At 35.1% G+C, this 18,301-nt stretch overlaps 2 protein-coding genes across 3 annotated transcripts; one reads left to right on the top strand and one right to left on the bottom strand.

The window, feature by feature from the left end:
• The first annotated feature begins 275 nt into the window (after nucleotides 1–275).
• LOC141844598 (DNA repair protein RAD4) lies at nucleotides 276–10,021 on the top strand. 2 transcript variants are annotated; one of them, XM_074732643.1, is made up of 14 exons: nucleotides 276–476; nucleotides 559–615; nucleotides 707–825; nucleotides 1,315–1,605; nucleotides 1,715–1,807; nucleotides 2,241–2,333; nucleotides 2,406–2,507; nucleotides 3,750–3,799; nucleotides 5,443–6,081; nucleotides 7,107–7,416; nucleotides 7,486–7,680; nucleotides 7,764–7,916; nucleotides 8,182–8,391; nucleotides 9,549–10,021. In XM_074732643.1, the coding sequence occupies exons 1-14, from the start codon at nucleotides 434–436 to the stop codon at nucleotides 9,912–9,914; spliced, it is 2,721 nt and encodes a 906-aa protein (XP_074588744.1). In that variant the 5' UTR covers nucleotides 276–433; the 3' UTR covers nucleotides 9,915–10,021. The 2 variants fall into 2 exon arrangements, with proteins under 2 accessions (XP_074588744.1, XP_074588745.1); XM_074732644.1 differs by lacking the exons at nucleotides 8,182–8,391; nucleotides 9,549–10,021 and having other exon boundaries at nucleotides 7,793–7,875.
• Nucleotides 10,022–11,490: 1,469 nt separating this feature from the next.
• On the bottom strand, nucleotides 11,491–15,925 carry LOC141844381 (plasmodesmata-located protein 7-like). Its single transcript, XM_074732437.1, has 3 exons — nucleotides 15,138–15,925; nucleotides 12,497–12,598; nucleotides 11,491–11,739 (listed from the first exon to the last, which is right to left on the bottom strand). Exons 1-3 carry the CDS (start codon nucleotides 15,871–15,873, stop codon nucleotides 11,729–11,731), a joined length of 849 nt encoding a protein of 282 aa, XP_074588538.1. The 5' UTR covers nucleotides 15,874–15,925; the 3' UTR covers nucleotides 11,491–11,728.
• Between the last annotated feature and the right edge of the window lie 2,376 nt (nucleotides 15,926–18,301).

The following is an 18,301-nucleotide window of genomic DNA, read 5'->3' as shown; positions in this document are numbered from 1 at the left end:
AAATCCCTAAACCCTAAAAAAAATCTTAAATAATTTATAAGTCAAAAATAAATAAATAAATAATAAAATAAAAATAAAAAATGGGCGTCCGAAATTTAACGAATCGAGCAGGATAGGACACGTATAATATATATATAATTACTACAATAATAAGTAATACTATATTGACTATAAATGAAAAAGAGACATTTTCGATACCAATAAAATGGGGGTTTTTTACCGAAAGTATTTAATATTTAGAAGGAGATGACGTCAGTTTTCTCCCAAATTCGCCGTCCCAAACCTCCCGCGCGGCGGAACCCCAAACGACCAACCGATCGCCGTCCCCGCTCTTCCATCTTCCGACCACCACGACGACGACGACGATCCCGCGGAGCAAGGTACGGAGAGGAACAGGTGGAGGAGGAGGAGGAGGGCGTGGACAACTCCGGAGATGAGAACGAGGAACCAATCCAAATCCGCCGAACCACCACCCGGTTTGCTCCCTTTAACCCTATCCGCTCTCTCGACTCTGATTTCTCGCTGCAAAGTACCTCATTTTTTGATTCCTCTCCATAGCTCCGGCCGATTCGGAAGCGGGAACTAGCACCGCCACTAAACCAAAGCGCAGAAGAGGTTCTACTGTTCTCCTGCTGTTGTCTTCTCCGGCAAGGTTTTGATTTCTTTGAAAAAAAAGGTGTCTTTTGTTATTTTCTGCAATTTGTAGTTTCTGGTTCCGCGGATTCCAAAATCACGAAGCGGTCGAAAAAGGCGACTTCTGACGCACTTGTGGGTGGGAAACTGCCGCACGAAACTGGAACCTCCGATGCGGAGCGTGAAGAAACGGTAAGTTCGTTACTTCTTTTACTTCCTGTCTCCGAAATGGGAAAAAACATAGAGCATGTGTTAGCTTTGGTGAACTTTAATCGCATTCTTTGTTCCTGGAGCTAGATCTTTTTAAAGAGTTTCGATTGATGCAAACAATGATTAGTTGTTAGATCCATATTCTATACGTAAAAAATGCCAAAAATGGCTTCTCCCCCTTTATGGATTTTTATCATTCACGCATGCATGTATTTGCTCCAAATTTTTAGTTATTAATTACTTCATTGTTTATTCTTTTATGAATTTTCTATCTGTTATCATGTGACAAGTCCAGGTGATGAGAGAATAACATGTGAAATAAGATTAGTAAACACGACAGGAAGGTGGCATTCTTTTTCCATTTTTTTTCCTTTCATGAAAAACTAATTGCCAAATGATCACCGATCGTTTTTCTAATAAAATAGTTCAAATGGTCATTTGTTGAATTTGTTTTTTAGTTATTTCTCTCAGGTAAAGGTATCAGTTGGGAAGAATAGTGAAGGAAAAGATGCAAAAGAGGATGCCAATGAACTTGATTTGAAGGGCTGTGAAACGAGAAATGTTAAAGCAAGCACATCAGTAGCAAGTGAAAATGTGGGAGATGATGCAAATGAATTAGTCTGGGAAGAGGGCAGAGTTCCTGTTTCAGAGAACAAAGGAGGTTATTCATATGATGATGGTAGGGAGCTAACTATAGAATTTACAGATACACCGTCATCTTCTGGAAAGAAACTTCCTAGAAGATTTTCTGCTAAAGATAAGGTGAATATCAGCCATAGTTAGCTTGACAGTCAAATATGCTGCTAGGCAATGGTTTTTTTTCTCCTTTCCTTCATCAAACCATTACTTTATATGACAAATATTTTTTCAGGAACTAGCTGAGCTTGTTCACAAAGTTCATTTGCTATGTCTACTTGCAAGAGGGAGGATTGTTGACGATGTGTGTAATGATCCTTTGATTCAGGTACTCAGATCATGCCCGTGCAGTTTTACTTCTACCTTGTTCTTTTCCTTTCTACGAGGGCCAATTTTAAGATCCTACTTTTGACATTAGCACTAGATAACTCACCACTTACATTGAAGATAAACTTGCTTGGTTTATGTTATATCCATATATTGTATTGATTGATGAGGGTGGAAAAATATTAAATTTGGAGCTTAAATTGTGGAAAAAAAGTTTAGAAATGAAAAGGTTTTAAGTGAAGTAGAACTAAAATTGAATATATTAGTTTCAATAATAAAAAGGAATTGAGAGAATAATGAAGATGGGGGAATATGAAATTCCAAGATTTTTATATATCTTGGAATATGATTTTATGAAGGGTAATTCATTGCTGACTAGTCAAACTTTGTTTATAGTAGACAGATGCCCTCTTAAGCTTATAATTTTTGTGCAGGCTTCCTTACTTTCACTCTTACCACCCAGCTTGCTGGCAGTGGGAGAGATTCAGAAGTTGTCAGCCAAAGGATTATGCTACCTTGTGAATTGGGTAACAAAGACACAAATGTAAATAATTTGTATTATACATTTAATATTCTTAGAATCATGCCCTTTTCTGCAGTTCCGGGACAATTTCCAAGTAAGAAGTCACAATATTGATAGCGGCTCTTTTAAAGAAAATCTTGCTTTTGCCCTTCAAACTCATGAGGGGACAGCTGAAGAGGTATTATTTGTTTGAATCAATCTTATCTTATATTCTTTGCTAAACTGCACGTTGTGTTTTAAAGGATCTGTTCTTGTGAATTTAAAATGTTGCATTTTTATGTGGTCTGATACGGTCTTGCCTGCTATTGCTAAAGATATATCTCTTTTGGATTGTTGTAGTTTCTCTTATCTTTTGCATTAGCTCATGACAAGTGTGACATTTTGTGTTAAGGTGATTGTCACACAGTATGTTTGCGTAATATTATGGTAGCATTGATGAATCTGCACATATTCAAGAATTTAGCAACCTTGCTTAGAAAATATCTATTGTTATCTCAACCAGTGCTAAGAACTATAATGCAGGTATGTTGACTTTAAGTTGAAAACTAGTGTTCAAGCAGTGTAGCACTAGAGATCATCAAGCTGTGTAGCTCATTGGTAATTTGAAGAGGTTAAAGGCTAGACAATTCTCATCAGTGTGGACTGCTGATGAGAAGAACCTGATTCAAGAAAATGACAAACAAAACTACTACCTCTTTGCGCGATTTAAATCTTTAGCTTCATAAATTGAAGGTGTTATCCCAACATCCTTAATGAGGTAAAATAACAGTTGGCAAGAGAGTTTAAGACTTTTAAGTGCCATAGAATAGTCTGGTTAAATTAGCAGATTGGTCAGGTTCATGTGTGAGGGATTGACACTTGCAAAGTGACATGGAAAAATTTTATATTGGGTCATCACCTGGACCAAACTGGTTAAATACGTATCATACCAGGTGGGGTGGGGTTGGGGGGGGGGGGGGGGGGGGGGGGGGGGGGGGGGGGGGAATCCATTTCGACTTGAATGTAGAGCTATATAAGTTGTTCATGGATGGCTAAAGTGGACAAATTGTTCATCATACTATGGGGAATAGTTTTTTCTCTCTGATCTTTGTATTGACAGTAGAATCTACAGAGCTATCTAATCACGTGAGTATAACAAACACATTAAAGATTTGATAGGTAATGAATAATTGAAGATGCTAAATAGATGTAACATAACCTTGGTTGTGATTTTACATGCTGTGATTGATACTAGCTTAAGCTACATGTTATACGTTCCCTCATTTTCTTTGATTTGTTCATGGTGGTTTCCAATTTGTGTAAAAAGTTCACTTCATGGTTGCTCTTTCGATTATTATAAAAGTTTCACTTGCATGGTTGTTATATACTAATAAAAGAAACTTTGGATTTTGTTTTTGAATAATTTGAATTTGTGATGCAGGTTGCAGCACTTTCAGTTGCCTTGTTCAGAGCTCTTAACCTAACAACTCGGTATGCGGACTTTGTATAGCTAGCCAAGTAGATTTTTCAAATTTTCCATGTTACCATTTCATTCTTAATTAGTTTGGAGAGTTTTAGTGTATATATCTTAAAGAGTGTTGGATCTAATCAAAATTTAAATTTAAGGGAGGTTTTGGATTCGACCTCGGTGAAGAAAAAGATGAGATCACCTTCTTTAAGCTATCCATCCTTCTCTTATCTCTAGTTTGACAGTAAATGATTAGATAAAATAATGTGATGATGGCATGAAGAATTCTAAAGTGAAGTTCATTGCTTTCAATTCTAAGGTGCTTTATGAGAGTATGTACAGTGATTTGCAAATATATACAAGGATAGAATTTTACAGTGATGATGTCCATATGTGTTGATTTATAAAATCATAAACCACTTTAATAAGAAATATATGGCCAATAAGTGTGAACTTATGAAATATTCTATTGAATGAGCACACAGTGTCTGTATTTCATCAAATAGTATATACATCATATTCAACATTGAAATTTATGCCTTTGATACTTTTCCTTAGGGATGACAATAGGTCGGATTTGGGTCAAAGTCCATATCTTCTGCCTCCATCTCCATTCTCATTTATTATATTCATCCTCATTCCCATACTCATTGGAGGATCAAATATCCATCCTTATCCCCAAACCCATCAAGGATCGGATATCCTCTATACTAATAATTTTTCCATTCCATCCAACCATCATCATTCAACAAAAGCATATTAGAATTAACATCATATCCAATAAAATATAATTCAATAAAAATAGAATAAACATCTATAGGTTAGAATAAACATCTATAGGGGAAAAAGTCGAGAAGGAGTAGGAGAAAGAGAAGATCATATTTATTTTTTTATTTTTTCTTTAATTGGTCGCCGGTGAAAAGAAATAAAAAAAATAGTTAGTGGGTATATATATATTATTTAATGGATATTCGGGTCGGGTATGAGTAATTTTACTAGATTGCCTCCTCCATACCCATATCCGAAAATCCCCATACCCGATTATCCAATTATTTAATCGGGTCTAAAAAATCCCTCCATACCCTTCTCTATTCGGGTTGGGTATCGGGATCCTCCATTGGGTTTGAAGGAAATTGTCATCCCTACTTTACTGTACTAAGTTGGAGAAGCTATTGCTAGGTGCTCGATTTCAAACATGTGAAATGTGATGCATTTTCATTTGATTATTATGTTGAGTTATAGAAACATGTTTGAGGAGTGAGATTCTAGAATATGTTTGTAGTTTCTGAGATGCTTTCATTTCATCTTTATGTAAACAAACATATCATACTTAATTGAAATTTACAGGTAAACTTTTTCACATCATGTACCTGCACTTCTTAAAATGTTTGAAACCAACCTGATGAAACTATCCCGAGTCTTTCTCTAAGGGTGCATATGAAGATTTGAGGTTGTGACTTGTTTAGCTCATTTTTCATTGGGCATGATTCGCATAGAGTTTAGACATTATTTTGTTAACCGAGAAATGTTAGGAACCCTCTGGTACTGGGATTCTTTTTATCCAAACACAATAGCAGATTAATTATAATGAATGGGTATGCTTAAGCATCTTTCTTTCTGTTAGGCAACTTGCTGTAGGTATTAAAGAGATTTGTTTTCCATTCAGGTTTGTATCCATACTTGATGTAGCCTCCCTTAAGCCGGATACCGATATGATTGGAATTACAAAACAAGATGCAGGGAGCTTGGATGTTAAAATATCCCCTCCTTCAACCTCAGTCTTAGTGCCTCATCAAATTGATGTTCCATCTGATGTTAAATCGCTGGATAAGACTAATGATCACATTGATCTTGCATCAACCAGTAGAGCATGCAATGATGATTTGAATTCTTGTGCCACAAATTTGGCTGAAGTATCAAAAAGAAAAGGTGATACGGAGTTCATGTTGGAGCTTGAAAGGGCCATTTCAGCTACTGCTGCAGCTGTACCAGATGACAAGGTAGATTCTACGACCGATGAGTTGCCTGATTGTTCAGTGGCACCAACTACTTCCATGAAAACTTCCTCGGTTTCAAGGCATAGTAGCTCTGGTGCATTGTGGTCTAGAAGGACTGGACCTCCTTTGTATTGGGCAGAAGTCTACTGTAATGGAGAGTCTTCAACTGGAAGGTGGGTGCATGTTGATGCTGCAAATGCTGTAATTGATGGTTCTGAAAAGGTAGAATCTGCAGCTGCTGCCTGCAGAAAGCCATTAAGATATGTCGTCGCTTTTGCCGGAAAAGGTGCTAAAGATGTGACACGCAGGTATGACCATTATTTTCTTCGCTAAGGCAGATTTCTATTTTTTTTTTTTTTGCACCCAAAAGCTATATTTTCTACTTGCTATGCCCTTCATGTCATTATTTGGGTTGAGAAAGGGAACATCCAAATAGAGAAATTTAGCCATGGTTTCAAATGGTAGTCAGACCGGCACCATGATTCTAGGCCATATCTAGCTACAAATCTTTCTATTACTTTTTCATTCATGGAAGGAAACACCTACTGAGATGCCAATATGTCTGTTGATAATATCCTAGAGCAACAGGTTGTTGAACCAGTATAAGATAAGAGTTCAAAACCTATGGACTAACTGAATAATTTGCTCTTTCAAAAGTCACCTTTCCAGTCAGTCAAATTATCACAATTTATAATATATTTTGTTATCTTCATAAGATATTGAATTCTCATGCATAGGACAAGAGAGTGTCTTTTTTTTACTTATATTTTCTTTTTCATCTATGGAACTCTGTATTACAGTGATTCTGTTCTTTGTGGTTTGTACTTTCACTTTTGTGTTTGTTCCTGATATTGTAGTGATAACTCTGAACATGAATAACTGATCAAAATGTTGACAGCATAAGAATTCAACCCTTTACTGTGTTTCGTTTTACTATTAGATAATGGATCAACCCCTCTATTTATCCACACTAAGACATTAATTAAATAAGAGCAAGCTGCAACATGATAAAAAGGGTATGTAACAGAGAATATCTAGCAATCAGTTGACTTTTTTTCCTAATCAATTTGACCAGTGATCTAGTTTGCCTTCATCTACAATCATCATTCTTGTTTTCATGAGAGGCTGACTTGCTGCAACATAGTTAGAAAGCCATGGCTAACCAAAAGTTTCGGTTTTATGAAAGTGTACATATTTATAGTTTAACAAGGTTTTTATTTATTTTCATTACAAAAATAATTTATACATTATGAACACATCATTTTTTTTAGCAACTACCAGTTTATATCCCAGTATACTTTTTGTGGATAATAACCTTGTTTCATACTTTCAGGTATTGTATGCACTGGTACAAGATTGCTCCCAAAAGAATAAGCTCAGATTGGTGGGATTCAGTGGTAGCTCCACTGAAGACATTGGAATCGGCTGCATCCGGAAGTGTGGTTCAGTTGGAGCAATTACAAGCGAGCTCCATTGAAAGTGCAAATGATCCAGACAGATCGACAAACAAAGTCTCTGAGATCATAAAGTCGATGAATATTGAAGCTTCGGTTGACTTCCATGGGAGTGCCTCGAGGGATTCTCTTGAAGATATGGAACTCGCAACCAGAGCTTTAACTGAGCCTCTTCCTACCAATCAACTGGTAAAACTGCTGCTGAAACCTTTTCTTTCGCTAATGGCTTGCTTGTCAAACTCATTTTTTTCAATTTAGGCATACAAGAATCACCACCTTTATGCTATCGAAAAGTGGCTGAGTAAGACTCAAGTCCTTCATCCAAAGGGTCCAATTCTGGGTTATTGTTCAGGCCATCCCGTTTACCCTCGATCATGTGTCAAGACCCTCCAAACGAAGCAGAAGTGGCTACGAGAGGGCCTGCAAGTTAGAGCTGCTGAAACTCCTGCAAAGGTCTAAACTTAAAACTTTCACTCAAACATCACCACACCAGGATCCAGCTACCTTGTGAGCTTCCTTTTCATTCTTTCCTCCAGGTTCTTAGACGTTCAAAATATTTTGTCAGTGATCAAACACCCGAAATGGACGATTCTATAGAAATTTCCGGTCAGCCATCCACGGAGCTTTTTGGTATGTGGCAGTTGGAACCCCTACAACTGCCTCATGCAGCAAATGGTATTGTGCCAAAGGTGATATTGCCATTACTGAACTAACATTCATAATTGTTTTCTTTTCTTTGCGTAAGTAAACTTATTCGGCAAACATCATTTGTTTCGACCATATTGGACCAGGACTACTGAGATACTGAGTAGTGAACAATGAAAAAGATTTTAGTGATTCTCATATGTTTCATGACTTGGTTGGATCGGCACATGTAATAGTAGGATTTAGGTCATCGGTTTCTAGATGTTCAAGTCGATACTAACTCATGCTGACATGGATGTTTTTACACAGAATGAGAGGGGTCAAGTAGAAGTGTGGTCTGAGAAATGCCTACCTCCTGGCACTGTGCACCTGAGGCTTCCCAGATCAGCACTGGTTGCGAAGAGATTGGAGATTGATTTTGCACCTGCAATGGTTGGATTCGACTTCCGCAATGCCCGTTGTGTTCCCATGTTCGATGGGATTGTGGTTTGCAGGGAGTTCAAGGATGCTATCTTGGAGGTGAAGTTAATTTTTGCACATCAAATGCATTTTATTCGAGCAATTACTTATATAGTGTCTTTGGTAAATTCTCATAGAATAAGTGTTCCTAAATTGAATTATTCCCATGGAATTATGATTCTATCATAAGAATAGTTATTGATCCAAATACTAATCTTTTCCTTATTCAACCCTCCTAAGCCTATATTTTATGCAAAGGAAAGTTGGAGGGCCAATTGTTGGATTGAGCAAGCGAGTCAAGGTGGACTAGTCGAGCGGGTTGGTTGGGTTGGATAGGCTAGCCAGATTAAATGGGATGAATAGACTAGTTGGGCTTGACAAGTTCATTTGGTCAGATGAGTCATGCGATATGACTCATTCCATTAAATAGGTTAAGCGGCAATGCGATATTAGGGTATTATTTATTAGATTATATGTATATAATTATATAGTTAATTATTATTAATACAAATATTTATGGTAATGAATAGCTATGTATTATAACTATACAACCCATTTATGACAACCCAACTCGCCAAACAACTAGTGTATGCCCGACTCATTTCATATAAACAACTCATGTAGACTTTTGGATTGAACAAATTGTGTAAGCTAATATTTAGTGTAGAGATATTTATTTATTATTGTGAAAATTATTCTTTGTCTATTAACATTCCACGAGCAAAATATAAAAATAATCGTTTCGACTAGCTATTTCATCATGTTGTTATATTATTCCATTCTATCGACCAAATGGACCCTAAAACCATACACAGTTCACTAGCTTTCAATGAACAAGATGTCTTGAGTACTCACATTTGGATGAAAATGGACTTTGAACCGAAGAACTTAGCAACAAATTTTCGAAGGTCCTTACTCACCGAGCTAGTTGGAACCTTCTTGCCCCCATGTTTTATCGATGCTTGCTTCAAGCTAACTAACCGCTCCCTAGTCACCGATGTCTTTACATCTAAATCTTTATGTTAATTATTGCATCACTATTTTGTTCTTTATCTATTCCATTTAGTGAAGCAAACTTCTCCTGCTTTTGAAGATGTAGCAATTTTGTTGACATGTTATGTCGTATCGTGCTTCCTGGGCACCTAATCGATCGCTAGTTGCTGCAACATATTTCCATCTAAATTTTGTCTTCAGGTTGTTTTTTGCATCCCTATCAGGCATACGCCGAAGAAGAAGAGAGAAGAGAAGTCGAAGAGAAAAAAAGGATGGAAAGCCAAGCTCTCTCGAGGTGGTTTCAGCTCCTCTCCTCCATCATCACAAGGCAAAAGTTGAAGAACTCCTACGTTGTGAACTCCTCAGCCCCACATGTAGTTCAACAAAATGAATCTCCTAACAACACGGCATCAACCTCGACCCCAAAGTTTTCGAAACATGGATCCGTCGAGGTTCTGAGGCCCCTTGCGCCATCCGGGCACGACCATGTCCATGTGTATCCGGCCGAGAACCAGAGCTTCGATGAGGAAACGATGGTGTGTACCAAGAGGTGTCCATGTGGATTCTCTATTGAAGTTGAGGAGTTATAAGTTATTGTTTCTTGTTCTAAGTTGGAATTTCGACTAATTAAACTTAAACTTTTTGATCAAGTTCGCACTATGATCCATTTTACAGAAATTTTCATTTTGCCAGTGAAGTTTGTGTCTCTTATTTATTTATTTTTGCAAAAGTCCTTTTACTTTCTAATTATTAATGTTGTTAATCCTTTTGAAGAATTAATGAATGATGTGTTATATCATTTTGGTGTTAATGGTTAAAGGGTAAAATGATAAAACTTTTTTTAAAAAAAAAATTTGATGATATTTTAGTGATTTTAAAACTTTTGGGTTTTAAATGTATATTTTCTCCTTTGGAAAATATGAATTTTTTATGATAATTCAAGATTTTTAATTTTTTAAATCGACTTAATCTTGAAAGTGGGATTGATTTGGTTCCATAAAAATTTTTCACCGATCATTAAAATAAATTAAAAAGTGTTCATGTTGAGGTCACCAACAATCAACCTTCATGATTAATCTATCATCGTAGTATTCCATCTAGGTATTAGAATTGTGGAAACATTGTCTGTTAGGTGGTAGTTTGATTCAAACAGGTAATCACTTCTGCTAGATTTTAATAGTTTTTTTATTATTTACACAGATAATCCACCAATGGCCCTACTACCATAATGCTTTAGAGAATCCACCAATGGCCCTACTACCGTGACTAAAAAGTAATATGGTATATTTTTTAAGTTACACATGCATGTATACATTTTTTTAATACCCCCCCCCCCCCTATTTTTCTTCTTCTTCTATATTAATTCTCAAAATTGTCTCATAAATGTGAATGAAAAAAAATTATATTTTCATCCAATTTATTTCTATTTAATTATTTATAAACTTATATATTCCTTTTAATATTATATTAAACATATAGTTTTTTATGTATTTTCTTTTACTACATTTTCACTTATTAACTAAGCAAAAAAATAATTGAGTTGGTGAACAAATAACATTATATTTGCTTCAACTCACAAGTGACAAGTGGCTAAGAACACCTTAAGTTTATCTATTTCACCTTATCAATCACTTACCCCATTGTCACCTACTAAATAAACAATAAAATAATAATAATAATACTATATAATTAGAAAGATAATTTATTTAGTTAATATGCACATGCTCTTCTCATTCCTTCCATTTGGTCATCCTCACTAACTTACAACTACAAAATGGTTAAACACTCCTTAAACAATCAATTAAACTCAACTACTACACTAAGAGGATGCAAAATGAATCGAGCTTATTCATGAACTTTTCGAACTAGCTCAAAAAAATTTTAATTCGTATTTGAAATTATCAAATTCAAATCAAACTCGAACATATTTGATAATTCATGAATCAGATTCGAACCGAACTCAAATTTAAATCATTTAGAGTTATAATTCGATTCTGCTCGAATCAAAGTTCAAACAACTCGAGTTATAATTCAATCACATATATTTTTCAAATTCAAACTTAAATATTAATATTTTCATACTATTCAATTCGTTTCAATTCATTTGCACCGCTATGTAACCAACCAAATAAATAATAAATATTTTTTAAAAAGTAATGATGACTTTATTAGAAAGATCAAGCTACAATGTGGATAATCTATTCAACCAATTTTGTCCTTTGGTCTTCTCCTTTCCCTCTTTAGGTCAACTTTATGATTGACTTTATGATTGGCTCTTACCCACTTCTTCCTAGGCCTTTTCCACTCCACTCTAATCTTTAGGAATTAATTGTCTCAAAGAGAACAATCTCATAAAGAGCCAAAAATAAAGGAAAACTTGGGCCACAACATCTTTAATCTTTAATCAATCTTTTCCTGCAAATGGTCCAAGGAGAATTATGTTGGAGTAGATGAGATTTTGCAGTATAAAAATTTAAAACAAAACATTTTAAAATGCTCTTAATATTTTTAGACTTTTATCATTTCAGCTCATAATCAATAACAAAGTTGTTAATTTACCTAGTAGAATAATGATCTAATAGATATTGAAGTAATCTTTTTCCCATTCAATAAAATAATCATGTTAAGAAGTGAAATGATAGAAGTTTCCTAGTTTGAAATCTCATGATAAATCAACGAAAATCAATACCATTCAATACCAAGGTTTCAAATCTTAAGCCGTGTTATAGTTTTGATCTTTAATTGAAAAAATATTGTTCCAGTAGCATCCCTACACTTTGATGCATGATGTGGGTGACAGATTGAAGATTGAAAGAGGTAGGATACGAAACAAAGGAAGAAGACATGATATCAAGTTCCAATGATTTATCAGAATGACGTGTTTTGACCATTTCACTCCACATGGTATAAAATTTAAAATCATGTTCAGTACAATGTCTCCTTCCTATGTTTCATTTCTTCTTTTTTTCAATTTCAATTCATTACTAGTATCATGCATCAAAATATTGATATGATATTGAAATAATATTGTTCTGGTCAAAGATCAAAACTTTTATATGTGGTTCAAAAATTTGAACCTTAGGGAGTTTAAAATGCATTTTGAAATGAAGAAAACTTTGAAGGTATAAGAAAAGGAGAGGTTTAAGTGTCGAAGAGGGGATGGAGAACATACCGTAGCTTCCAGACTTTCTAAGGAAGGTGAGGAACATTATGAGAAGAGCAACTCCAGCTATGAGGCCAATGACAATTGCTGCTGTTTTCCCAGTTTCATCATCTGATGATTGGAAGAGAAAAAACAAATTAAGAATGTGCAATTGCTAAATCATCATATGCTTAGTTTTAAACAGCTGACAGAAACTGTAAACTTTGATTTATATCCAAAATTTTAGATCATAAATAGTAAGGATAGTTAGAAAACTAATTCTTACTTGCATAGGTCTCAAGTACTCTCACATACTCCTAATTGTTGGAGTTTGATCATTTTCAACTGCTACAATGATAAAACATTTATCTATGATAAAGCTAATCATTCGAGGAAAGAAATTGAATATGAACCATCACTTTTGTCCTTCCTTTCCAGTGCTTTTCTGTGCATGGAATTAGGTATCCTATCATAAAGGAAGGAGAATATGATTCCTTTGAGGAAAAAAACAAACCTAAACTGAAATCAAGGGAAGCAAGTAGTGTCTTCACTCCAAGGGCCTTGAACACGAATTGCATGATTTGAGGACATTTGACACAATCATCCAATAATTTGAACCCACTTTAATAAAGATAAAGGTAGAGAAAGAGATCAGAAAGAAAAAGAAAACTGCTCCCTTCCTGTGCAGAAGCTTCTCATCAATCAAGCAAAACTAATTGTCATTAAATTTGTAGACCAGCTGTTCTTGACTAATCATGTTGATTTTTTTTTTTTGGCAATTTATGAACTTTGAAATCAAGAAACAAGATCTGCAATTGTAACTCCTTAAATGCTCTTCAATAATAGTAAAAGCTCAAGCAACCTAAGAGCTACGTTGCTTTCTAAAAGGTAGGTCTTTTTGTTAATACTATTCTACCAGCCAAAAAAGTATGTAATATTATTTTCTAATAATAAAGAAGACTTGAGATAACTAGCACTTTCCAACTAGAACTGTTTATGGTTTGGTGCTGCACCAGTAAATTGTGTCCTAATTTTTCTAGTTTTCTTCATATATCTCCTGTTTTCAGATGTGATTTGTCTAGCACTAGTAAGGTCCACGTGCTTTAGGAATTCATACAGAAAGATAACAGGAATAAAAAAGTCTTCTTAATGTGAAGAAGCTTCTATTGAACCAAACCAAACTGTTCTTGATTAGGACATCAACAAATTAAAGATCAAGATGGGTCTAATCATGTTGAAAAAAATGAAATTTGGGAACTTTGAAATCGAGAAAGCAGAACATCTACAACTGTAACTCCTTAAATGCTCTTCAATTATATGGGTTTGTCATTAAAGCTCAAGCAACCTATCAGCTTTGTTAATTTCATGAAGGTGGTCTTTGAGACCAAAACAAGGGAGGTCTTTAACTTAAGTTTTATCTTTGATTCATCTGTTCTACATACATGGATTTCATGTGACAAATATAGAATAGCTACCCAAGTGAATAGACTCATGCATCTTGACAGAGATGACAAGAGTATTCTCTATATTATCTACAGTACCAACTAGCAATTCCATGGATTAATGCAAGATCAAATTACCACTTCAATTTCCCTCATGTAGAATTAAAAACTAGTAAATCCAAATGATAAATTAAGTGTTGAACTACAAAGTGTCAACTAGTTCTTAGCATCAAAGAAATTTCCAACTAGAACTGTCTATGGCATAGTGCTGCATCAAAGACCAAATTGCCCTGTCAATTTTAAAGAATCAATTCAAATGCTAAAGAATTGTTGAACAACCAAGTACCAACTGGTCAATTGGTCAGTTCTTTGTATCACAGAAACTTGGCACTCATATATTATCTCATGAAATTATGGATGACTAAACAAATTGATCAGTTAATTAAACATATCCAATCATATACTCAAAATGTAAAGTCAAAGAGGAAAACCATGTGCAGGAGAAAGCCCCAATCACACCATAACATCCTAAAACACCAAAGTAGTAAGCAAGCATATAAGAAGAAAAGAAATTTCAGGCTTTACCTTTTTTTTTTCAAAATTCCCTTTAAAATTTTAAAATCATTAAAGTGCCCCATTATATTTTTAAACTTGAAATTTCACCCCTGATCATTCACATTGTTACTTTCTATTAGGGGATTTAATGGTGTTAATAATTAGAAGGTCAAATGACAAAAAGTTTAAAATTTTAAGAGGTATTTTGTCAGTTTTATATTGCAGGGGCAAGATGAAAATTTTCCCAAAAATATATTTTGTGAATTGTTACTATAATTCAACCTTTTGCTCAAGTAAATGTAGTGTTATCAAATTTCCTGCAAATTTTGCAAATTCAAGACACCTTATAGCAAATACTTTAATTTTGTCACGAAAATTCCAAGGATGAACTATATTAAACCTATATATCTATATCACATTTGTATTAAAAATTAAACAAGAAAGATTTATAAGTTATGGAAAGTAGTCCATACAGTTATTTATCATGCTTTCTAAAAATTAATTAAGATTTATAAATTATAAAAAGCATTCATGCGAATTTTGTGTGAAAAAAGTAAAGTATTGGGGTAAAATGGAATTTTTCTCCGAGAGGAAAACAGAGTAACAAAATTTGAAATTCTAAGACGATGCAAGCAGATAGTACGACCACCGCCGGTGAGCTGAGAAGAGCTTACCGTCATGGTGGTGGTGGTGGTCGGCCTCGTCGTTGTAGGCCCCGTTGCCGTTGTACCAGAACCTGGCGTAGCACTTGCCGAGGTAGGCGTCGCCGGCGACCGCGTACCCGCACGCAGCCCTAAGCTGCGCCACCGCCGCCGCCACACAGTCATCACACTGGCTCGCGCTCTGGTCCCCGACGCACTGCGCCACCGCCTGCACGTACCCCGCGCCGCCGACCCTGTACCCGCCAGCAGTGGCGCCGTTTACTCCGCCGGCCAGGGCGGCTAGGGCTGCATCGCGGATCCCGATCTGGTCGGGCCCGTACCCCCCGCCCGCGACGGCGCCGCATTTCTTGTAGAGGACGCTGGTATCGGGCTTCCCGACGAAGGAGTCATTGCCGTAGCGAAGGAAGCAGCCGGCGAGCTGGACGGCTGCGCCGGCCGCGAAGGGGCATAGGGAGGAGATGCGGGAGAGGGCGGATCGGACGCAGTCGGCGCAATCGGAGGCCTGGAGGTCGCCACGGCACTGGAAGAGGCCGAAGGCAGGGGCGGATGTGAGGTTGGAGTAGGGAGAAGCCGAAGAGGCGGAAGCGAGGGAGGAGAGGAGAGAGTCGACGTTGAGCTGGGAGGGGGATCCTGGGGCGTAGCTGGTCTGGGAGCAGCCGGCGTAGATGAAGGCGCTGGTGGAGTCGGCGGCGGCCGCCGGGGAGGCGATGGAGGCGACGAGGAGGAGGAAGAAGGAGAGTGTGTTCATTTTAAGCTCGTGATGTGTTTGTGGAAATGATTCAGAAAGGAAGAGGAAGAGAGACAGAAATGTAGCTTCTGTTGAAGGAAGATGGAGAAGAAGAAGGTTGTTGTTAGTCTATTTATAGAAGAGAAATTTCTATTTACCCCATATTTTTACCTTATTTTGTAAAGAACCCTCATAGTTTCAAATTATGAAGGCACCATTTCACTAGGCCAATATTTTTTTTTCCTTTCAACGCAAGATGTAAATTAGAATTGTCAAACGGATCAATTTATGATAGAGCAGATTAACCCATTAGAAATCCATTATATGATGGAGCGGATCAGACTTACCCACCAACTTGGTGAGTTAAAAATTTTCCAATCCAACTTCAACTTAAGATGGATTGTGGGTTAGACGAGTCAACTCACATATCTATCAAAAAATTAAAAAATATTAAAATTTTTAAATTTACAAAATTTTTAATTTTAGATTATGAATTAGATGGATCAAACCTATTAATTCATTGAATTTTCTCTTTTAATTTTAAATTTAAAAAAAAATAAATTTTCTCAATCTGTGAATCAATCCACATGGATCGCGAATCTAGACGGATCAACCTATCTAAACCTACTTTAAAATGTATTAATAAAATTTTAATTCAATCTATTTAAATTATTTAATAGAGTGAATTAATTCAACAAATCTAATTCAAATTGACGGCTCTAGATTAGTAGGATAATCAAGCCGACGTTAAGTCTAAAAGTAACCAAACTACTAAAATAATTATATTTATATTTAAATTTGGTTAGAACGTTTCACTCTATTAAAGAATATTAATAAATTAAATATATATGTTTAAATTTATACATTTAATTTAATGAATTATTTTTATTTATTTATTTGATCTTACGCGTAGAATATCAATTTGATCGTGAATATTTAATTTGTTTACGATCTTAAGTAATATGTAAATTGAATTTTCACTTTGCACCCCACATTTTACCATCTTTGCAAAATAATGTTAAAAAGGTTGTGAATTATCAAAATGCTCCACCAAAAGGATGACAAATTTAATATGTAACTAATATTTATGTATAAGGCTGAGCAATTAGTTCAAAATCGAATAGACCGAAATGATTTAACCGAAATCGAAATTGGACAAATAAAAAAAAATGCAATTCAGACTAACCGAACTTTCCAACAAAAATCAAACAAAACCAATGTTAAAACATTGATTAATTCAATTAAAAATCAAATTAATCAAATTTTCAAATAATAATATATTTTTATCCTATATTAACTTTGCCTAAGACATGTTTAAATAGTCTACAAACTCTAATTATGTAAAAGATGAAAATAACCTTTATAAAAAGGACTAAAACTTTTTAAAATTTTGAAAAGAATTTTAAATAATATTTTTTAAACATAAGACTAGGTCGTTATTAGATACACCCAATAATAAATGTAGCCCTCTGAATGTATTTCGATTTGATATATTATACGTTTCATGATTCAACCTGAATAAAAAATTATGATCTCTCAAAATTTACGATCAAAATGATCCCAAAACTCCAGATTTTATTGATCATCATCATAGATTCCTCTACATCAGTTAAAACTTTATCAAACGCATGGAATACCAAAATTGAACCTCTACCAGCACCACATTATATCAATTTATACAGTTTAATCGAATTATGAATTTTAAAATAAAAAACCAATCAAATTATCCAAAATAATCAATATTTAAAAATAAAAAAAATTGAAATAACCAAACTAAAATTTTAAATTCGATCCATTCGATAAATTAATTCGATTTAATCAAACTTTTACTCATCCGTATTTATGCATAATAATTTTCAATGGAACATTTTGAAGATAAATTTAGGATGTGAGAGACATTTATCCTCTATGAGAAGCAAACTCAAGTGGAGTTTAGTGAATTATTTAAGATTTTTGGGACAAGATTTTAGGTCTCAACCTTGTTGTTGGGAGACACATTCAAGTGGCTACTCTACTTTAACATGCCAAAATAAAATAAAATAATAAAAAACTTCATTCATTTAGTCTAGATATATCCTCAATAATTATATATAATTATATATGTCATCCCGTACGTAATATCCGGCTGCGACTAAAAGTGCCCAAATCACTTTAAAACCGAACACCCTGACTCACCCCAATGCATGCTACACCCACAGAAAGACGCACAACATATCAAAATCGTGTGTGTGTATATATACCTTTAAATAATATAAGCTTGGGAATGATAATGGTTTTAGCATTAAAATGTTGATATAAAATGATCTAGACAAGCATAAAATTTATTAAATATTTTATCGATCCATGACTGCCCATGCTAGGCTCGATCCGGCCGATACGGTCGGATCCGATAGACCAGTCTTAACACCACTCATGGAAATCTATATATTATTTTGAGAAACATCTTTAT

The sequence above is a fragment of the Curcuma longa genome, chromosome 13 (genome assembly GCF_044706935.1).
Source record: "Curcuma longa cultivar G26 ecotype Majalengka, Jawa Barat chromosome 13, ITB_CL_G26_1.1, whole genome shotgun sequence".
Taxonomy (NCBI): Eukaryota; Viridiplantae; Streptophyta; class Magnoliopsida; order Zingiberales; family Zingiberaceae; genus Curcuma; species Curcuma longa.
This window is presented reverse-complemented; position numbering and strand designations above follow the sequence as displayed.